This window comes from Cyprinodon tularosa, unplaced genomic scaffold, assembly GCF_016077235.1.
Source record: "Cyprinodon tularosa strain WSP-4 unplaced genomic scaffold, ASM1607723v1 ctg56, whole genome shotgun sequence".
Lineage (NCBI taxonomy): Eukaryota > Metazoa > Chordata > Actinopteri > Cyprinodontiformes > Cyprinodontidae > Cyprinodon > Cyprinodon tularosa.
In genome coordinates, this window is record NW_024039296.1 from 2,472,586 (window position 1) to 2,496,306 (window position 23,721).

General features: G+C 35.9%; 1 protein-coding gene across 1 annotated transcript; it reads right to left on the bottom strand.

Annotated features, from left to right (window-relative positions):
• Window positions 1-4,871: 4,871 nt before the first annotated feature.
• Window positions 4,872-16,980, bottom strand: LOC119796835 (probable E3 ubiquitin-protein ligase HERC4). Its single transcript, XM_038305584.1, has 23 exons — window positions 16,712-16,980; window positions 16,011-16,131; window positions 15,860-15,936; window positions 14,399-14,620; window positions 14,204-14,295; window positions 13,934-14,064; window positions 12,813-12,937; window positions 12,368-12,444; window positions 12,153-12,256; window positions 11,994-12,053; window positions 11,804-11,909; window positions 11,514-11,709; window positions 10,221-10,351; window positions 10,024-10,125; window positions 8,210-8,308; window positions 7,198-7,350; window positions 6,986-7,120; window positions 6,735-6,904; window positions 6,592-6,655; window positions 6,439-6,509; window positions 6,177-6,360; window positions 5,973-6,072; window positions 4,872-5,423 (listed from the first exon to the last, which is right to left on the bottom strand). Exons 1-23 carry the CDS (start codon window positions 16,920-16,922, stop codon window positions 5,185-5,187), a joined length of 2,970 nt encoding a protein of 989 aa, XP_038161512.1. The 5' UTR covers window positions 16,923-16,980; the 3' UTR covers window positions 4,872-5,184.
• Between the last annotated feature and the right edge of the window lie 6,741 nt (window positions 16,981-23,721).

A 23,721-nucleotide genomic window follows, 5' to 3' on the forward strand; every position in this document is an offset into this window, starting at 1 on the left:
GAGAGGAAAATAACTGAATGAACTCATGTGAAGTCCAAGAAATTATCTAACTGGCCCGCATGCGTTTGTTCCTTTACAGGTGCTGGTCATAAAATTAGAATATCATGAAAAAGTAGATTGATTTCAGTAATTCCATTTAAAAAGTGAAACTTGTATATTATATTCATACATTACATACAAACTCATATATTTCAGATGTTTATTTTGTTTAATTTTGATGATTACAAATGACAACAAATGAAAATCTCAAATTCATCATATCAGAAAATTAGAATATTACTGAAGACCAATAAAAACAAAGGATTTATAGAAATGTTGGCCAACTGAAAAGTATGAACATGAAAAGTATGAGCATGTACAGCACTCAGTATTTAGTTGGGCCTCCTTTGGCCTGTATTACTGCAGCAATGCGGCGTGGCATGGAGTCGATCAGTCTGTGGCACTGCTCAGGTGTTATGATAGCCCAGGTTGCTCTAATAGTGGCTTTTAGCTCTTCTGAATTGTTGGGTCTGGTGTATTGCATCTTCTTCTTCACAATACCCCATAGATTTTCTATGGGGTTAAGGTCAGGAGAGTTTGCTGGCCAATTAAGAACAGGGATACCATGGTCCTTCAACCAGGTACTGGTAGCTTTGGCACTGTGTGCAGGTGCCAAGTCCTGTTGGAAAATGAAATCTGCATCTCCAAAAAGTTGGTCAGCTGCAGGAAGCATGAAGTGCTCTAAAACTTCCTGGTATGTGGCTGCGTTGACCCTGGACCTCAGAAAACACAATGGACCAACACCAGCAGATGACATGGCACCCCAAACCATCACTGACTGTGGAAACTTTACACTGGACTTCAAGCAACGTGGATGAAGTGCCTCTCTTCTTTTCCTCCAGACTCTGGGACTTTGATTTCCAAAGGAAATGCAAAATTTACTTTCATCAGAGAACATGACTTTGGACCACTCACCAGCAGTCCAGTCCTGTTTCTCTTTAGCCCAGGCAAGACGCTTCTGACGCTGTCTGTGGTTCAAGAGTGGCTTGACACAAGGAATGCGACAGCAGAAACCCATGTCTTTCATACGTCTGTGTGTGGTGGTTCTTGAAGCACTCACTCCAGCTGCAGTCCACTCTTTGTGAATCTCCCCCACATTTTTGAATGGGTTTTGTTTCACAATCCTCTCCAGGGTGCGGTTATCTCTCTTGCTTGTACACTTTTTTCGACCACATCTTTTCCTTCCCTTCGCCTCTCTATTAATGTGCTTGGACACTGAGCTCTGTGAACAGCCAGCCTCTTTAGCGATGACCTTTTGTGTCTTGCCCTCCTTGTGCAAGGTGTCGATGGTCGTCTTTTGGACAACTGTCAAGTCAGCAGTCTTCCCCATGATTGTGTAGCCTATAGAACTAGACTGAAAGACCATTTAAAGGCTTTTGCAGGTGGTTTGAGTTAATTAGCTGATTAGAGTGTGGCACCAGGGGCCATCAATTTTGAACCTTTTCACAATATTCTAATTTTCTGATATGATGAATTTGAGATTTTCATTTGTTGTCATTTGTAATCATCAAAATTAAACAAAATAAACATCTGAAATATATGAGTTTGTATGTAATGTATGAATATAATATACAAGTTTCACTTTTTAAATGGAATTACTGAAATCAATCTACTTTTTCATGATATTCTAATTTTATGACCAGCACCTGTAATTACTTGAAACATAACGATCCACAACATCTGTTATTTATTGACACTGACTAATTATGAACAAGGCGATTCTTTGTAGCAGTGCTTTGTATTGTTGTTTGAGGCCAAGGGCAGCCACTTTTTGGTCTTGTCATATTTTGCAAGTTTTGAAGTCTGATCTCAAGTTTGAACATTTTGCATATGTTGTACAACATTTTGCACCATATTTATATTTTTTGCACTGCACTGAACCTTTCCATATCAATGCCTTTTGCACCATGACTTTGAACTGGTTTTCCTTTTCTCCAACACTGTCTACATTCTTGATCACTGCTGCACTTTATAAATAGTAATGTTCATTTTACTGTTGTAAGCTGCTCATTCCCTGTTGAAAGCTATATGCATCGAAATTTCATTTTTTTATATACTTTGTGTGTACATGATGACTAGAAAGGGTCTAAATCTATGTCTAAGTTATGTGCAAATCTTATGCATGTCAATGTTTTACACATTACAGAGAGGACATATTGACTATTTATCACTCTTTTTCAGCGCTGCTTAGAAATTTTGTATAGATTTGATTTGAGGGCTGTCTGATGCTTATTGCCATTGTCTATAGCCATAGTGTTAGAAGACCCATTTGCACCCAGGCTTCAATTATTTTTTCAGTTTTTTTATTGACACCTCTTTAAAAAAATAAAGAATAAAAAATAACAATGCAAACTGATGCCCCAAACACCATACTTCACAGCCTTGTTTAATCCTGACACCTCATTTAATTGAGACTGTGGTAAAAAAAAGTTCATGTTATGCTGTTTCTAAACATTAGGTGTTGCTTCCCAACAGTTAAATGCAGGGTTTTCCTCTTCCTTTGTCCATCTGAGTATCATCTTCTTCCTTTATCTGCCTTTCACTGTCTTTTTCCTTCTCTTTTTAATATTTTTAGATAATTTTATTTCTTATTTTCACGCATACTTTTTACTTCTAGTAATTTATTGCCATCTTTGGTCTACTCAAGCAATGGACACTATGCATCTTCTTTTGGTTTAATAAATATTTTTACTATAATTGTTTTTTGTGGTCAAAATGTCTCATGTGACTGTATATACTGATCTACCTTTAACTGTGATATTTCCTTATCGTCTCTAACCGAATTTAGCATTTTGGTTTACTGTATTTTTTTTCTTTTTATCATTTCTGCAGATCTAGTCTTTACTATAACATCTGTTTAAATGATTTTCATAAGCATTAGGGACTATTAACTTTTTAACATCTATGTCTTTAGTTTAATGACATGCATTAGTCTGAATGTGTGCATCGATATTTGTAAAGGCTTGATGTTTTATGTAAGTTATTGAAGCTGAATGATGATCTCATCCCTGTTGTCCTTTGTCTCCAGTCACAATATATTTAACAACAGAATGATAGCGCCATCTAGTGTCTTTTTCCTCTCCATCTAGGTTTTGGTCTGGTTCCAGGATTTTAAACTTTTAAAGTCCAAAAAAGTTTTTGCCCTCTTCCATCTAAATAAAACATGTTTACAGCCACAGATGTTGCATAATTTAAATTGAGACGATTTATAATATATCCCTATGAATACTCAAATAGTTATAATCAATCTAAAAGGTTTTGCAAAAAGTGGAGTGGATACTTTTTCTTTTATAGGACATTGTTATGTTTTAAAATGGGAAGAAAATGTGAAGAAAAAACAAAAAGTTAAGTTAAGCAATTTAATTAAAGAAATACTTTATTTGTCCTAAAGGACAAATTAAATGTTCCTACCTAATCACAAAAGAGTGATAAAATGAATAAATCTGAAATTCCAATATAATACTTTTAGTGGCATTTTGTAGTAGAACTTCAATAGAAACTTTGACATTTATAAATCAGTCTTTGGGGTTTTGTCGTTAGCTCCATCTAGTGGTCATATAAAGAATGACACCAACCGACAATAAATGCTTGAGTCCCATTTGTTTGTACAAAGATAAAAGGGTCAGAATTTTGTAGGGAATATATATAAAGTGAACAACAACAAGCTGTAAATAATATCACTATATTATTAACTTTAAATCAATGCAAAATATGAAGATAAATGAGTGCAGATACATTCTATCCATCCACCCATCCATGCATCAAAGGGATCAGAAAGTGTCTTTGTTCTGCAAGAGAAATATAGTTCCTATGTTTTGAAGAAAGAATGTAGAAAAATAAGCCGTTATAAACACACTGAGTTACGATAAGTACTTTGTAATTCTGGGATAGATCGCCAACCTTTAGGTTACAGGATATAATTTCCTGGTTCTTGGAAGAAACACTGGAGTATCATTATAACCAAATTACCTGTGGATTCTGGTTCCTAACATTGTGATCTAGAAAATATCATAAAGTCCAGAGATTGACCTCTAATCTCTTTATAATTTGTAAAACCTGGTCAGATTTTGTAAAGTAACCTACATTTTCTTGAAAGTGAATTGCATATTTTCTATAAAAATAAATGAATACAGGAATAAAACCTGTATATTTGAAAAAAGTACCCTGCAAATTTCAGCAGAGGTCAACATTGGTGTACAGGTGCAGTAATCTCTTTCCAAACAGTAAACTTTTCATTAAACTCTGAAAAGTTAACATACATGTAAGCTCTGAAAACTAAGCTATGGGTTCTGGGAAGTAATTCCTAAATATATAACAGAGAAGATCTAATATTTATCCTTCAAATTCATTGGAACTAGTCGTTGGTTACAATGACTACCGTATATACTGTAAGTTTAAAAAATACACAGCTACTATAGTCTTTAAATTATGTACAAAAAACGACTAAAACTTAATGAAGATCACTTTGTTCTGAAACATACTCTAAATGACAATGAATGATTTAACTTGCAGATTACAAGAAAGCAAGATTTAAATTAAGTTAAATCCTTTTTTCTCAGTAATCATTAAACACATTTTTTTTTAAATTGAAAATATGTTCTATTTTATAATTTAGAGTGTTATATTGCAACTTGAAAGTCAAAAATCAAAAAGAATAAATAAACATAATTTTTAAAACTATAATAATCACCTAGATCCCAGTCAGTGAGTAGATGTTATGATCAATAGAGGATGTAAGGTTCTCTATAGTAAAAAAAAAAAAAAGTAAAAAAAAAAAATAAATTTTATTCTTAACACAAAGAACAATAAAACACAAAAATTAAAGTTTCAGTAAAATACAGCACATGTTAATAAATACACAAGGAAATAAGAATTATTTTGGTAACTTGGACTGTTTTGTGAACTTTGTGCAAATATATATTTCATAAAAATAAAATTATGTATCTATGAAACACTTAAGTAAACAAATGCAGCTGATTACAAGGGTAAACACTATGGACTCCCTGCAATGTAAACAGTCTATTTTCTTCTGTTATTTTTCTTTCTTTTTTAGCATGCCTATAGTGTCATCATATATTTCCATACAGTAGCAATGTGATATGTCATCCTGAGTTAGTGATTGAGAGGCAACAATGTTTAAATCCTTCAATTTTCTGCAGATTCAGATCCCTCCTCGAATCCTCTCTCTGGTCTCAGGGCCTCCGTCAGTCTTTCCCGCATGATCTCTTTGGTCGAGTACAATGGCAGCTCCAGAATAAAGTGACACGTCAGAGACTCTGGGAAATGCTGGTCATGGGGGCCGCTCAGGACTTGTTTTGGTCGAATTCTCATCTTGATTTGGTCCATGCCCATAACAGGAACTTTCCGGAACCCAGTCAGGAACCCTAAAAAGGACCAAGTCAAATCTTGATGTCATGTGCTTCTGTTGTATTCCTGACTAGGAAATTAGAAAATATGGCTCTAGATTACAACAAAATACACTATAAACATACAAGCATTTCACACCGTGTCAGGGTACTACTATGATACCACCATCATATCTATCATTATTATTTTAAATTCCCTTTGGGATTAATAAAGTGTTTTTGAATATGAATTAAACTGAATCAGATCTACACTAGGCATCTCATTACTTTAGCTAATAAACAAATCAAAGTGGTGACTGATGTCACTAAATTAAATGTCCCGATATTCCTGGAAAATATGTAGCTGCATTTAAAAATAAAATGGTTAGAAAAAACTAATTTGGGCCAAATTAGTCTGTTTCTCATTGAGGAAAAAAATTAAAAGTACATTAAGATGATGTTTGCTTCAAAAAAGAGCAGTATAAGTACATTTACCAGAATTTAATGGAATCAGTGACATTTTACATTGATGTTTTCTTTGGTCTAAGCTTTGAGCAAAGCAAAAGAAAAAAACACAAGACTACTTACAAAGAAAGTCTTTCTTCTGTTCTTCCTCAAGCTCATCGAAAACCTCCCAAAACATCTTTATTACTGGATGCCTTCTGTCAATCCACTCATACAATGTGTTCTGCACAGAGTAAAACATGTTTAGTGAGTACCGGTACATGTTTTTTATGCTACATTTGTAAAGAATGTGATGGTGAAAAACAGAGAGCATTTAGCTGAATGTACCTGTTTGAATGTTGCCCAGTCATAGGTGCCTCCACCCACCAGCACTCCCTGCAGCTCCTCTGGTCCAAAAAGCTTCACCAGCTGTTGGTCACACACCTGGAAGAAGCCTCGCTTGAACTCCTGAAACACGCTCTCCACCGACTCGTTGAAGGCATAATTCACATAGGCATCAACAAACTCCTTCCTGTTTAGCAGACAGATTAAATTAGCCAACTAATTTGTGTTAATTAACATTGAAATATTTTTGGTTTGCCGGACTCACTTATTCTGCTCTGTGACCAGCTTTTCTGGATTTCTTGGATCGAGGTCAACATCTTTCTCATCCCAATTAATCTGAAAGTAAGGAGTGAACAAGTTTGTAAAATCATGTGAAAAACACTAAAGCTTATAGAGAATACATATGAATACCACCAACCTTAAAGTCTATGAACAGGTCTTCCAGGATATCATCTTTATAGTTCAATATTTCCTGCAAAGTTCTTCAAAATGACACAATCAAAAAGTTATTAAATCATGTAGGAGTTACAATGCCAGCAGGAGACTCAAATATGTTCTCACCGTCCAACTACTGGGCTGAACTCCATCATATCCTCCAGACTCGGTTCTTGATCGAGAAGCTTTTTGAACAGAACCAGTGGGACTGGCAGCTTTATTAAGCTGCCATTGTATAAGGCCAATCCACACAGAATCCCAAACAGGTGAAACTTTGCCCTGTCCCTTTTTGCTACCTACATTGATAAAAATATAAAGAATAAGAATCTTTTAGTTAGAATTAAATCCTGTAAAGGTGAATAAGAACCTCATCTTACTCTGGAGGAGAACCATGCCAGCGTTCCAGAATCGTTCAGCATGAACATCCCGGGGTGTTTTTTCACAATGTCGAGGTGGTGGAAAAAGTCGTACATGTAGACTCGTGTGTCTTTTGTGTCTCCATTGAAATGCACCTGAGAAATAAGTTAAAAATGTTTAAATAACAGGGAGAGCCCTCTGAACTTTAACATGATGGTAAAACTAGACTCACCAGGAGAGGTTTCTTAAGCTCAGATTGATCAGCAGCCGCCAGCTGAGGGAGGGCATCCTCCAAAAGGGAGGAGCGGTTCAGATGCAGTTCAAAACAAGGATTTGACTTTGGGAGAGGATGAAAAACCCTCTTCATCAAAGCCTGGTGTTGAGTCTAGGGAACATTTTGAATTTTAATGAGAAAATAATAATCAAATTGTTGGTCTGTTCAATCCACTACAAGTAAGAGACACAAAAAAAAACAAAATAAACTTGCATGTACTGAGATTGTCAAATAAATTTAGGTTTTAATTATCAGCAAAGAGAATTCTAAAAAATAAAAAATAAAAAAAAATAAACATGTGAGCTTTTTGCCTTATCAGAGACGTTCTCAAAGATTATCTAGCAAAAAAAAAAAAAAACCTGAAGCTGGGGATAAAACCTCAATAACAAGCAGTCCACCTGTGCCTACATCCATATAGCCCTGGGAAAGGTATGCCACAGTGAAGTTGGAACAATCACATGGATAGGCAACTGATATAACCAAAGGACAGGTTAAGTATGTTTAGCAACAGAAGCTAATACATATTTTTATTGAACTAGACCTTATGGATTTATATTTAATCTTAATATATGTATTTTAACATCTTTATTTGGTGGTCTCTCATATGACAGCCATAAATGCCTTTGAATTTTCTTCAATTTCGCATCAATAGTGTGACATAGATAACACTGACTAGACTTATATTAACTGGTCAAGAATGTTGAAACTAGGGTTGCTTATATTTGAGATTGAAAAGATACTGAATGGTTCTACGCTGATACATCAGAAGCAGTTCACTCAATAGGTAAATAAATAGGATGGTAAGCAATACATTTAAGAAAACTTCTGTCAAAAACATAAGACACACTATCAAATAAATTTCCTACATAAATAAAACAGAAAGAAGAAATTGTAATGATCTTTGAGAATCAGATTATTAGGAAAATATAAAAATGTTTCTATTTAGAGTTTGAGGACAGTGCTTATTTACCTTAGTCAAATTAGCGTTAATATCAAAAACTGCTTTCTTTGACTTCAGATCCATAACAAATGGGAAATCACAGAGGATGACGGGTGAATTATCTTCAGTCTGGGGGAATCAAAAACATGTACAAACAAAAAAATAGTAATTTTCAATTTTTTTGTTAAAATTATTTCACAAAGACAAAAAGAAAAATGTACATGTATATATATATATATACAGAGATGGCAAAAGTACTCACTTTCCGTACTTGAGTAAAAGTACAGATACTTGTGTTAAAAAATACTCTGGTAAAAGTGGAAGTACTGATTAAACTTCTTTACTCAAGTAAAAGTAACAAAGTACAGGCTTGTAAATTTACTTAAAGTATAAAAGTAAAAGTAGAAACCACTTTTTTCATGCCATTGCCTACATTTTAAATGGATGTCTGCCAATAGGACTAGATATCCGTTGTGTTCATTTTCAATCATGTCATCGTCCATACTACTATGCTAACGCCACCGCCACCAAGCTGCAATGATTTGCCGCGAATGAATACCGCCGAATCTGTCGATTCATCTTGTAGTGGTGCATCAAATGCAACATAGATTCCCATCCAATTAGACTGAATTTGGTATTTGTGAGAAAACGGCTCGCCAGCTCCCGTCTCACGTCAGAGGAGGAGTAAGCAGATGACTTGCAAAAAGGTGGTAAGAACCAGCGGACAACAAAATTCAAGTTCAAAAGCGTGTAGCGGTTTATTTACTGGTGCAACGGTGAAGACAAAAAAAAAACAAAACAAACAAAATACTTTCAAATAAAGAAAACAAAACCGGCCATTGCAGGCCATTCAAAACACTGACAGCCTCACAGCAAGCTGACTTTAAATATAGTCTCTCTAAGCAGACCTTCAAAAGCAGTTTCTCCAACCAGTTTCTCCAAGCAGCCCCCCTAAGCCATTGGGAGTGTGCCCCTTAAATAGACCCACCAATAATCAGCCAATTGGGACAGCCCAACTAAACAGGAAGGCAAATCGCCAATAAAGCACAGTTAACATTGTAGAAAAATAAATACAGACAATAGCATCATTCATACAAAAACATACATATTTATGAAATAATTTAACCATACTAACATTACCATTTCACCTACTTATTACCATGCAAACAATTATTACATACATTGAAATCCCACTTAACACCCCTGCCCCCTAATAGTCTTTTCCAATGCCCTGGGACAATGGATAAGAGACTGGCTCCGATGCGGTACGTGTTTCCACACGGACCAGTATGCTGACGGACTAAGGGAAGATGTGTAATTTGACTGGGAAGTTTTATTGCCGACTACGGAATGTATATTAAAGCTGTCGCAGTGGGTACCTTCAGAGTTTGCTACGCTGGTGAGTTGTAATTTCGGAACTAGTGTAAATTACCGGGTGAATTGTTTGGAACTGCCGCCGCCATGACGGCCGGTCTGTGGTGCATGCTGGGGAATGTAGTGAAGGATGTGATGCTGTGTGTGATAGACGGCGGCTACACTTTGCGAACAGAGGGGGAAAACTGCTCTGTTTTCACAGTATTGATGACGTGAAAAATAATAACGGTAACTCCATTGAAATGATTCAACCCTAAAGTAACGAGCCAATTTTTTAAAATGTAAGGAGTAGAAAGTACAGATATTTGTGTAAAAATGTAAGGAGTAGAAGTAAAAAGTCCCCATAAAAATAAGTAGTAAAGTAAAGTAAAAATATCAGAAAAATCTACTTGAGTACAGTAACGAAGTATTTGTACTTCGTTACTTCCCATCTCTGTATATATATATATATATATATAATTTTTTTTTACCTTCCCATTTGACATTCCTCGCCAAAGCATCAGATCCTCTTGAAGAAAAATTAGGTTAAACTCCACACGAAATATCTTTTCAGGAATTTTGTTCTGGTTTGCCTTTGGAAACGATAATCACATGCAGCGGTAAAAAGAGTAGCCAGAGGTAGAAAAGCACTTTTTCTGGAATAATACAAGGTGGGTTTGATACTAACCTTGTACATGTTCTGAAGGATCAGTATGATAGACCTGTATGTGGAGCGACTACATGGCACTGAGAGGGCTGTCTTCCAGGCCTCTACATGTCTGACCATTGTAGAGGATGGTAGTGAGCGCCACCAGACTCCTGAGGAGGAAAACGCTGATCAAAAAGAGTTTTATTCCCCCAAAGATAGTCTGACACTGAAATATAAACAAGCGTATTCGAATATTTGATTAGGTTCATCTATGCTATGAACTAGGAGCCAGGTTTGGAGTATTCTAACACATATTTATTTACTATTTATGGTTGGCTCCTGTTATCCTGGAATGTCAGCCTCAGCTCCATTCCTAACTACCTCCCAGTCTATAAGAGTTTTTTAATGTTCAGTTTTTCTTTCATGTCTTTAGCTCTCTCCATCAAGTTGGAACAAAGTTGTAATTAGGAGGGAAATTACTTTTTTATTTTCCTTTGCACATAGAGTTTTGCAGGTAAGACAGCAACATCTAATTAGCCAAAAATTTGTTGACAGAATAACTGAGGCTTATGCTATTCATTTTTTCCTCCAAAATGACCAGAATATGTGATATGTATACGTATATAACATATTCTTTTCCTTCTTTTAGCTAGAATCAAAAATGCTGATGCTTTAAACAAGAATGACACACTTAGATGATTTTATGTATTTTTAATATGATATGTAGTAACCCGCTGATTTACCAGTTGCTATAGACGCACACTCTTAGCTGTAGGAAATTATGCATAATTACCTTGAGTTAAATTTATTGGGAGTCAATAATACAGCGAGAATATTACACTTCAGATAATAAGATCCCTGCTAAAGTTTCTAAAAGTAATGAACAGATATCTGAAATTATAAATTAATTATTAACAAACGATTCTGATTTGCCTAAAGTTCAAGTCTCAATCATGGATTTACACGTTAAATGATATTGCAGTCTGTAGGAGTAACACTGTTAACTGTGGACATCTTTTGCTATATTATTCATTTATTCTTACCGATAATAACTATTTTCATTACTAACGTCCTTTTTTCTGCTTGAGCCACGGATGTTACCTCTTTAAATATATAAAAATCATGGGCGGATTTTTTTGGGGGGCAGTGCCCCCCTGGCGGCTGAAATATGTAATGACATGATAAAAATCTAACCTTTGATAAAGTTGGAAAGTGAAAAACCTTTGGAATAATAAAATTCACAAAGCCTCAATGTGCCAGTGTTTTCATACATATATGGGCATGGTAACTTATAAACACATTAGCATGAATCACAATAAATTCCGACTGTACCTATAATCTGGAGGCTTTCCGGTGGAAGTTTTTGGAAGGCAGCAACAACCTCCCCAAACAGCTTAAAGCTCTGAGGTCCATATTTTTTTTGAATTGCATGAAGAAGCTCATTCAGGACCAGGAAGACCCTCAAACCCTCCACTCCCACTGGCTTGTTATTAAGAGAGGGAAGCAACATTAGAACCGCATTTTCCACCTGTTAAAACATACAAAAAGCATCAGTTTATAAGTTACATATCTCCCAAAGCTGCTCAGGTTTTAAATGTGCATATTTTCCCTTAACCTCATACTTCGTCTTGAAGAATGTCCTCTTCAATTAGGTTTTCAAACTCTCTTTTCGCCAAAGATAAGTCCAAACCAGGATAGTTTGGGGAAGTCTGGAAATGTTTGTCTTTCCTACAATAAATAAACAAAAATCCAAATAAAAGAAGAACAGGTACAAAGAAAATGTTGATTATATCCTTGAAGGTCTGTGTGTACCTTTGGTCAAGAAAACTTTGATTCATAATTGAAGCGGAGGAAAATGTGGAATGAATTTCCCTGTAAAAAATGAAAATAAAAATGATGCAGTAAATTTAAGATTTCTCAGTAATAATAACTTAGCTGGTACCTAAACACCTAGTAAGAAATCTTTCTTACTGTTTTGTCACTTTCCACAACTTTCCATCACAATCAGGGATCCATTTAGCCACCATTCTTTCAATCGGTTGTTGTTTTGTGTCGGCTTTTGAGTTTGATCCATCCTGGGGAAAAAAACTTAAATAAAATCTTCCACCAAGTAATGACCTGACATTAAAGGATAAAAATAACATAACACCCTTGAGAGGTTCTCCTCTGTGACATTGTGCTGTTACCTCTTTAGGTCTCCAGGTTGCAAATGAACAATCCGGTCCAGCAAAGATGTCCTCAATTCTGTGACCATTTGTGGCACCTACACATCATTAGTACAGGTTATTAACTTTTTAGGTTATTAAATGAACAATATTGATTTGAATTGAAGCAACTGCATGAAGCTGCTGCTTTTCCAAATAAGGCTGTTCTATCTGTAACGTTTTTCTAGCACTATAAAAACATATTGCATTAAGCAGAGTCCAATTTTTGTGTTTAAAAACGTAAAAGGAGTATACTGCAATGCAAATATGAGATGTAGTCATTTTTAAGCTATAAACTGTTGCAACACAGTTGAATCCACATCCCGTCCGAGTTGGGTCTTCTAATGTCGTTAATGTAAATGAGGTCCAGGTAAAACATCATTATTAAGGGATTTCTCTTTACTTTATTAAAACTAGCAGGACTTACAGATGGGCAGCTGTACAGGTAATGGGACAGATGAAGAATTGTTGTCTTCACGCCCCAGCTGCTGGTGGTCATTACAACCAAAGGAGTAGACATTCAGGGGATCAGTCAGCACTAATGTGTGATACCTGGAAGAGATAGAAAAGTGTAAAGACAGTTTGTTTAATTAATACATGTTAATTAAAAGACATCTTCATGCACTCAGACATGGGGTTCTGTGTAATTTTATTGCATATTTTTTGTTTCATGCCTTTGTCTCTAATGCGGAATAATCAAGCTTACAAATTGAAGAAATATTTCATTCTGACTGCATACTTACCCCGCTTTTTTGTCTGAATTATTTTCATAGATTTAAACAGGCTTTTTGATTGGGAGGAATCTGTTTTTAAGTATATTTTCATCTGGTTTCCAGTCAAGGATTTAAGGAGATTATTCCAGAAAATTAATAGTGCCTGGTTTTATCTATACAAAAACCGGCTTCAAAGTCTGTTCTTGATCACTTTTCCATTGGAACACCAAGTTCTCACTGTGTTTTAACTTTTTCACCATCAGCAACCCTTTTAAGACAGAGCATTTCTAGAAGTTTAGTAGCAATCGAGGCTGAAGCCTCTTATGATCTGGAATACGCTGGAACACAATACAAAACTGTGGACACAGAGAAGCCAAACTCCATCCGGCGAAAATAATCATGGTCAGTTTAAGCTAAGTTTAAGTTTGCCTTTAATGGAAAGAAAAACAGTTGGAGTGATCAGGTGAGGCTTCCAGACCTAAGAAACTAAACTACCTGTTCAATTACACTAGTACTGATACTGATGTGGCACATCTGGATTGTATAACAGGCAACCTCCAAATCGCTGAGCAATCATCCCATTCAAGAATGCAGACTGGTTTAAGACTAAACAAAACAGGTAAAAACAAAGTTTTTAGAATGATCCACCAAATGAGCCTATTATAAGCTTGTACAGTAGATTTAATGCCTGAAAAAACATGACTTAAATTAGCTTAATCATTTCTGAAAAAAAAATCCTGTGTTACAGGGTAGCTCTGCATGCAAGAACAGAAATAAAGTACTTCGATATGCAACTGTCTGTACTTATTAGAATTTTATATTAGTACTAAAGTACCTCCCACATGCAGTTTTGGTGACCTTTGCCCCCCAGAGCTCTGCAACGAGCCGAGGACGGAGCTCATTCTGGAATGAGTTGTGTCCAAGCTGTCCATATTTGCCAGAACCAAATGTAAACACAACACCATCCTGAAAAAAAATTAAACAATAAACAAAGCAGTCAGATCCAGTTATCAGGACCATATTCATCCTGGCAGTATATATTTCTGTGTCTTAAGAATTTGATACCCTTTATTATAAAATCATAAAAAAACTATGAATTACTGACCTTTGTCAGAACTACAGTGTGTTCCTTTCCACAGGAAATATGAACCACTTTCTTCATGTTCAGATAACTGACTGATGTTGGTGTGTTTCTATCTGTATATATTAAAGGACAAAAAAAAGGTTTGAGTAGAAATAAAAGAACGTAGTAAAATTCAGAGCAAACAGTCTGAACAAAAGCGGAGGATAAAATTGTCACCTTCAGAGTCTCCCAGCCCGAGCTGTCCGCAGTCATTTCCACCCCAGCCGAACATGCCTCCAGACACGGAGAGGGCGAAGCTGTGTTCTGCTCCCGCAGAGATCAGCACCACAGGGATGGCGGACAGAGTCTGGACATGTTGGGGGGAACCAGAACCAGAATTACCCGTACCCAGTCCCAACTGACCCCTAGAGTCCTGGCCCCATGTATACACCCCACCACCTGCAAAAAAAAAAAAAAAATCATAACTTTTTCTAGAAGTTTTTGGACATCTTCACTGGAAAAACAATCTAGAAATAAGTAAAAATGTGTATTTAAGTGTATTTGTCCTTATTTTGAGTAGGTAAATGTGATAGTTTGCTAATGAAATTAGTATTTTTACTCTTAAAATAAGATAATTAGATAATATGCACTTGAAATAAGACAATGCAATTGTATTTTCTTATTTTAAGTGTAAATTGTCTTGTTCCATTGGCAAAATGTCTGTTTTACCTCCTTAACGCAAGAAAAATTCACTTATTTTAAGAAAAAATGACTCCTCTAAATTTCGATTTTTTTCAGTGTTTGCATGTTCTCACAGTTTTTCTTGAGCAAAAAACTACAAAGTAACAAGATAAAATCTTGTTTCAGCTGCCACCAAATTTTGTGAGTTGTATAAAAGGCAAAGACTGATAAATTAGGGGATGTAACGCCAATTAATTGTTCACTTATTTAAAGAGGGTGGTACTTAGGTTATAATTAGCTACAGCTGAGTAATAATGACAAAAAAAACAAGCTAATTTAGTTAGCAGTAAACAGCAACAGAATCATCATGACATTAAAATATCACAATATCTTCATATGCTGATATATTGCCATTTAAAAACACCATATCAATCTCTTTTACTAATGAAATATTGCTATATGTCATCGTTATGCTACGAAATCCCCCGAAAATTCACAAAATTTTGCCATATTTTTATATGTTGATATATTGACGCAGTATCGATCTATTTTACTAACAAAATCTCACAAGAATTTGCAAAATATCAAAAGAGTTTGTAACAGAATGATGAAATTTCACGAGATTTTAAAAGTAAAATAGATTGATACCGCGTTTTTAAAAATCAATTTGATATCAGCATATGAAAATATATTTGAGTATATTATTTTTCAAAGTGTCAGAAATGGATAATAAAACTGCTGTTTTCAATGACTACTTATTTTTGTCCAGCTTTAACATCGGTATCGGTTATCGGCTACATGAGTTTTAAAATATCGGCATGTCGGATATCGGCCAAAATCCCAATATCGTGCATTCCTACCAGACTTATTTGAAAAATTGAATAAAACATATCAGTGATTGCAAATAACTAGTTATGAACAAAACTATCTTAAGTAATAGCAGTTTAACCTGCAATATCTCTTATTTCCAAGCAAACGTTGGGGTAAAAGGGAGATTTTGAGTTTTTAGTGCCTTACCTTTAGTAAGTGCAAGAGTATGATGGCTACCACAGGCAATCTGAGTTATTATGATGCTGGATAAAGCTTGGAGAGGCCTGAAAAAAATACAATAAAATTAACAATAATTTCTTTACAGAACAGAACAACACAGATCTAAACTCCCTCTAACCTGGATTGAAATGGAGTGAGATTTGGGTCCATACAGAAGATTTTCCCACTTTCAGACAGCAGAGTCACCACTTCATCTCCACAACTAACAGCCTGGATCTTCTCATCACAACGCACAAACTCTGTGAATTTAAAGCACATCAGGTAAGAGCCAATCTATGGAAGAGGATTAGGGCCACTGAAAAATTTAAAAATGACAGCTAACAAACATGTTAGCATCAAGCTGTAGCCATGTCAGTTTTAGAGATTAGCTCTCTTGTCTTAATTACCTTCTGCTTTCCCATTAATGAAATAGCATCACCGGGGACATTTCCTGTCAATGTGTTACTTGCCCTCCCAAACAACTCACATCTTTGTCAGTGAAGCTGAGTGTTCTCACATCTCTTCCTTAATGGTGCCCATCTACATTAAGATCCACAATTCTGAGATTAAAGTCAGAATTCTGAGAAAAAGGTCAGAATTCTGAGATTAAAGTCAAAATTCTGAGAAAAAAAGTCAGATTAAAGTCTAAATTCTGAGAAAAAAGTCAGAATTCTGAGATTAAAGTCAGAATATTTACTTTTTTCTCATATTATACTGAAATACATTTTGAAATCAGTTAACTTTTAGTTTTTTTTTTCAGTGGCCCTAATCCTCTTCCCTACTAATCCGTGTATATAAAACCTTTTTCTTGTCCAGTAAATAGAGAAGGTCACTCCTCACTCTGTCTCCCTTTCCTCCCATCTCCGCTGTCCTGTGTGCGGATGATAGACGCCTCTCCATTATCCTTGAGGAACAGGAGAAGGTTGTGAGCAGCAGAAAGGTCCCTGATGTGGAAGCTGAGGTCCAGCAGCTGGACTCCCTCCGCAGGCGGGACGCTGGAGCCTTTTCTCAGGCGAAAGCTCTGCCGGTAGTCCTTTCCCCATGAAAACATGTTGGTGAATGCTGCTCCGAGTTACCAGCTGATCCTTTTAATATCTGCTGTCAGAAAACCGAAACTTGGCTCCCGTTTGTTTATCAACTGCGAGGAAACGAAAACAAAACTTTGACGCGTCATAAAAATGACACACCTACAAGTCAGATGACGGAGTTAGAGGGAAGGAAAACGAAAGTTAAACTTTTTGCATTACTTTTAATTTCCAGGTAAATGGGACATTTACTCGGTGATTTACGTTTTTTCTCTCACAAAAATTGGATTTGCAGCCCTGCATGATTTACTGAAGTTAAATTTAAGACCAAATGATGATAGAGAAAGAAAATGATTTAAATTATTAAATTACAGGATGCAAATAACATGTTCAGTTATTCCAAAAATGGCAGAAGGTACATATGAATAGATCTAAAGTAAATTTAATGACCTTTACAGAACATTATATGGTTGGTCCCATTGGTTGAGATCTGCTGCTGCAGTCACTCTTCTATGAAGAGTGTGTGTGGTGTTAAAGAAAAATGATTATTTTTTAGACTTTATTACAGTTAATCTTATGGCATGTGTAAACACTCTCACTTGAACATATTTCTTAATTTTGAACAAGGCTGTGTTAATGATTTAAAACTACTAATGGGTAAGTATTCAAAGCACAGGAGGCCCCCCGCATTCCACAAGCTGTCTGTGAGAGCTTATCTTGTGTTTTATGACTTTAGGAATTCTAGATGCCAGGACAAGCTTTCCGCCTTTTCTTGTTAAAACAAAGAAGCAAATGACCCCAGATGTTTGCAGTAAATAAGGGGAAGCCCTAGCAGTGTCAGAGATGGCGTTTGGTTGGAGGACCGAGGGCCAGCCCTTTTTGAATGGATTAGATACAAGAGGATAAAGCTTTCTAAATAGAAGAAAAAGATCAGATTTGCCCTTGCAACTCTCCAAAGATGTCTCTGTACTCTTTGCTTTCTTTCCTCCTATGTCAGGTAATGGAATGTATGTCTCTGTTGTTCTGCAGTTTCTGGTGTAGGTTTGTGCATTGTCTTATTTCTAAAGTGTATGCATTGTCTTATATTGGATTAAACTCTGTAATTCTGTGACGTCAACACGCAATGTTGGTTTTATTACCAAACGCAGCTCGCCGAGTGGACCTGGGGAAGGGAAGAATCAGAAGCCAATCTTTTTCCAAAGTTAACTATGTTAGAATATTTTCTTCCTTTACAATTGGGGGCTCGTGCCGGTTCTGGAGTCTCGGCGGACGGCTGTTTGGTCCTGATTGATCCGTTTCGGCCCGACGCTTCGGTGTGGTAAGACAGTATTTGATTATTTTTTTAGTTGTCTGAAGCGCCGTGTGTCGTCGGACCGGGGCTGATTTGCTGTGTGCGGCCTCACAGAATTCAGATGCTGCAGAGGTAGATAAAATCCCTTCTAAAAGAGTCAGTTGTTTAAGGATTTGAATAAATACACATTACAGGGAACTGTGGCTAGTTCAAAACAGAGCCTTTACGTTAACTCTGACTTAAGCTGGGTTTTAAAAAATGTATATTCTTTTTACCCTGAGGAGCAATGCCTGGGCCTCTAAAAAAGTATTTTGGAAATTTGTGTATTGGTTAGTTTTGGCTTGTATCAGCCGGAGATTTCGACTCATCTCCAGTGGACTTATAATTATTTGGGTTAATTGGATCGAGTTGTATCACTCATGGAAAAGGACTAATAGCAGGTTAATTGGACCGAGCTGTATCACTCGTGGAAAATAAAGGACTAATAGCAGGTTGGATCACCTTTCTTTGGCACCCTTAAGCGGGTTGCTTATAGTATAAAGGACTAAAATAAATTATTTGATTTAATACGGGTTCAATCGCTCTCCCCAGCTGAAAAAGAAAAAACCTTTTGTCACTGGGCGGATTGAGTGATCGAATAAACTAAATTGAGGCTTATTTTCGCCTCGAGCTTGACCCAGCTCTGAAGTGTAGGACTGAGAAGTTGAAATGAGAATAAAAGGGATTTGTAAAATTGAAATTGGACAATTAAAAGATGCGTCATACATTCTTTTAGCCGGCTCCTGACGTTTTCTTTTCTTTTTTTTCTGTCTTTTCTTGACTGAACTACAACGTTGTCTGTGTTTCTGTGTTTTGTATGTTTCTTTGTGTTTGTGGCTGTGTGTCTGTCTTCCCCCGTTATACTGTAGCCTATGTCCCACCACGCGCTGCTGTCTATTCGTCTGTCTGTGTCTGAATTGTGCTGAGATTGTGCGGAAGTGATTTGTGTTTCAAGATTGTGTTCTGAAATATTGTTAAATATTTTTGCTGGATGTTGTATTACTAACTTTCTGTTAAAATGTGCTTCTGTGGGACAGCGGTGTCTCCGTTTTGGATGCAAGTTTTGTTTCACAGCGGGGGGACTGATTGACCCCCCTTATTTGCATTTTGGGAGTGCTTCAGTTCTGTGCTATTTCCAGCTCACGCTTTCAGGATTCTTGGATTTTGATGTGAATTGCTTTAGGACTGTGTTTTGTGTTGAAATGAAAAGTACAAAATAACAGATTTACAGATGTTTTTACTTTCTCAGCGGGTGAAATGTGTTGCATCAGTTCCAGGCTTGAGCACTGGAATGATCCAATTGTTTATTATAATACTGTAACATTGACAATCACTTAAATTTCTAGGTTTCCTGACAGGATGGAACACCCTCACTGATTGTAAGAGAACAAAAATGAGAACATATGGATGTTTTTCTGCGTAACAGTGTTTTCTACACTGTTAATGTGGGACATGTTGAAACGCTAATGAATGACTTTGTTTCTTGTAGGACGATCTTCGTGTGCAGCCCATTTCGCATATTACATGACCACATGAACGGTTTTTGGGTTTTCCTACAGGGGGTATAGGTAGCCATTTAATAACAGTGGGCTATCATGAAATACGGTTGTGTGTATAATTTGGAGTTTTTAAAAAGGTTCACTCAAAACTGAACAATATTAGAACTATTGGATAATAATGTCTTTTTATTATTTTTTTCAACCATGGTGTTATAATATTTGTGTTTAAGACTTTTACAGGATGAATTTTGGTTTGAAATCTGGGGTAACATCCTGCATCTTTCTTACAATGGGGTGTTGATGAGTGCTTGAGTGTGAATGAGAGTGAATGTGTAGGCTGATGGCCTTTGATGGGTTTTAGGATGCTCTATGTAAATATGACCTCAGTTTAGTGTGTAGCTGTGTGATATTTTTCTTATTTTAAACTATTTAGGTACACTGAAGGTTTTGTTTCATAAATATGTTTTTATTACTGCTTTAAGGGACAATTTTAAGGTAATGACGATTTCATATTTTGGTGTCACAATCTGGTTGAAGCTGAATCTTCTGCTTGTGCAGTGAAATTAATATGAAACGAGAATTCAGCCTTGGCTTAAAGCAGATAGATGTAGTTATTAGGAAATTGTGTTATCCACTTTGACTAACAACACTAACAAACTAACCTAAATTCTAACTAAATAAACTTGGTTTATATTTCATATGGGTGACTGATTGGACATGTTGAAATTTTAGCATAATGGGGGTAAGTTCTTCCATTTTTGTTTTTCCACCTCTAAATTGTTTTTCTTTTGGAAATAAGAAAACACAGGGGGATGTTATAAAGATAAGACATTACAGATGGAACTTTGAAATTTACATAATCTCAGTCTAGTTTGAATACTAGATGGAAGATTTGGAGAAATGGTGGAACATCTTATGATATTTTGGTTTTTCAGCAAATTATTATATAAAAGTGACATAGATTCCAAATTGTTTTCAAAATGGTAATTTTATTATATCAACAGGGGGAGAAGCAGAAGTAGACCCTAATTCCTGGTAAATTTTTGGATATGGTTAATGGTAAATTAGTTAATCAATAATTTTGATTTTTTCGATTCAACAATAGTGAATTATGGATTTCTTTAATGTAGAGTCATATGGCCTTCCTGCTTTACTACAATATGGTGTATGTGATATAGAAGCTTCTACTAAATTAGATTTGATCATCTCAAATTGAACGGCTTCAAATAACATCTATGCCATGTCTATTTACATTTAAAATTGTTGATAGATTTTTGCATCACTGCTGACTTTGATTATATACAGTTGGGTGTAAATTGTTAATTTTGAGGAAAATTTTGGTTAAAACTGCTATGAAATTCAGATAAAATGTAAAGGATTTCTGAAATTTTGAAATAGGACTTTGTCTTGAAGCGTGGGACAATGATAAGGATGTTTGGTATTTAGTAGAACAATATGCAATTCATAATTATTTGACCAAGGGCAATTCCATCACAACTTTTATAAGTATCAGTACTTGGACATTCTAGAGTTTGTTCTAATTCTTTAATGAGTTTGTGAGGTTGTGATTTTAGAATTTGTAGTTGATATTTGGCACAAGCAGAGTGAATGTCATCGAGGTATTGACGTTTATTGATTTTGAACAGTAAGTGTCATTATTTTCTTAATTCTGGCACATCCGATCGTGGACTATTTTAACAAATTTCTATCTATTCTTTTTGCAGTTCAGGATTTGGGGCAGTTGGCCGTTTGTGCTATAACAACAACAAATCTAGCGCCACACGGGAGGAGGCATCACAAGATAAATTTTATTTATAGTAGTGAAAGTAACAAAATGTGGCAAATATAAGTTTTGCTTTTTAATTACTTTGTATTATTTTTTCTCTGGCAGTTCTCCTTCCTTCTGACTTGATGGCAATCTTGGGGGAAGGGTCTTTTGAGCTCAGAGATCATGGGAAGATGTATTTGAAGGGATCTTCTTGATTACCGCATCAGGCCGCTGTTGTTGCTGAACAAAGACATGATGATGCTGAACTGTGCCCATCTTCTGCTGGACTGCTGTATGAAAGCCAAACGCTGTTGAGCGATTACGAAGGTCAGTGAAGGCGAACTGTTACCTGGCAACAGATGTCTCCTTTGACTGTTGCTTTTCATGCCTGGCTGAAAACAAAAGGGACTCAGGCGTTATCTGTGGGAGTCTTCTATGGCTGGAAATCAGCAGTGAGTCGGGACCACAAAGATCATAGACAAACCCGGACGGGGGCTTCAGTAGATGACTGGTCTGCTGGTTTCTATGTCCTGCTCTGTCGACCACGAAAGGCTGACCAAAGTTCATCAAAGCGGGACTGTATCCAGATGTTTCTGCACTGCTGGAATGACTGCTTCTCTAGACACGTTCTGATTCAGCAGATACAGAATTGGGGCATGGCAAGTCGCTCAGCGGTGGTCCTGTTGTGTGTTCTCATGTTTGATCCTGGATTCTCACCTCTGATCATGTGACCTGGGCGCCAAGGCCCACTCCTGGGGTTCCCTTCAGTCTGCAGGTTGGAGACGAAATGGGTGCCAACACAACTTGGTAGTGGTGAATAAGTTCTTTTCTTTAAATTTTTGTAGTGTGTGATGCCATTGTTCTCTTCTTATTTTAGATATAGCACTGAGGCGCCCTGTTTTCTTCACGTCCTGCAGCCCTGCAGTGTAATTCTAGGTGTTGAGGACAACCCCATCTCCTGGGGTCAGAGGTTTTACGATGCAGTTAGGGGTTGGTGTGCACCAACTGTTACGACACTGCATTCCTCCATGATTCACTCTGTTTGTCTCACAAAATGCTAGTGTGTTTTTTTCCCTTCCTGCCTGAAAAGAATGGGCAGGGACTAACTATTGCAATTACATTTTTTTTAACTATAGCTGAATTGCATTGTGTGTTACGCTTCATCTACTAAGGAAGATGATCTAAATTTTTATTTGCATAGTACAGTGGCTACCATTCAGTAAAACTAAATTTAAATTTAAATGGAATTTGAAATTAAGGTGTTAAAGTGGATTGGGTGTCTATAGACTGACTTACTGAGCAAATGACACCAAGTTCTGTGTTGATTTCATAAATTTAATCAAACATTAAATTCTTTGCTTGAGGTGTGCAGATTGTAACAGCATCTGGGACACCGTGTTTGAATTGCATCCACCTGTGTTACATGAGGCTAAAGTTAGTGGTGATAGCGGATTTCATAACATTTGTTCTGTTATAGAAACAGGGGGACATGAATGGAATTGATCTGATAGGCAAATTTTTAGTTTGGATCTCTGCATTTACTTTTCGGAAAAAGAGGTTATTGAAGTTAAATCAAAATACATTAAATGTTTTACGGTGTATTACCAGCATTAAAGATGAGCTAACTATTTGGATATGAAATAAGTAAAATGTATAAATTGAATATACTAAACAAAATATTGACTATCAAATAATTTACATAAAATAGTGTTTCTTAAACTAAGGAAGGTGATCATTGGATTGTTGTATCTCTATTCATATGTTTTAAAATAAGTTGTTTAACTAAGACATCCAGGAAGGTCTAAACTAAAGATTTACATCATTTAATAAATTTAGCTGTATTGAATCTCTCTGCAAAACTGAAAAGGCATTGATAATTGATAAACAATATAAAAAGGGTAATACATTATTCAATTAAATATTTTATAAATAGGTTTTCAAATGAATAAATGGATCAAAGGTAAAAATGGTTGAAATTTTTGGGATTTAAAATAAGATTGGAATAAAGTAGGTCATTTTTGATATTTAGTGACTCATGTAAAGCAGGCTGATCATTCTTTAAGGCTTTAAAAAATAGAAAATATGATGATTGAAATTAAATTGGTCTAAATTGGAAATTTACAAATTAACAGTTATGGAACTGCTTCTAAAATACAGTTAAGTTTTGGGTTTAACATGATAGGAAACTTTCATTTCTCATGTAGGCCTTATATAAAAAGAGGGTCAAA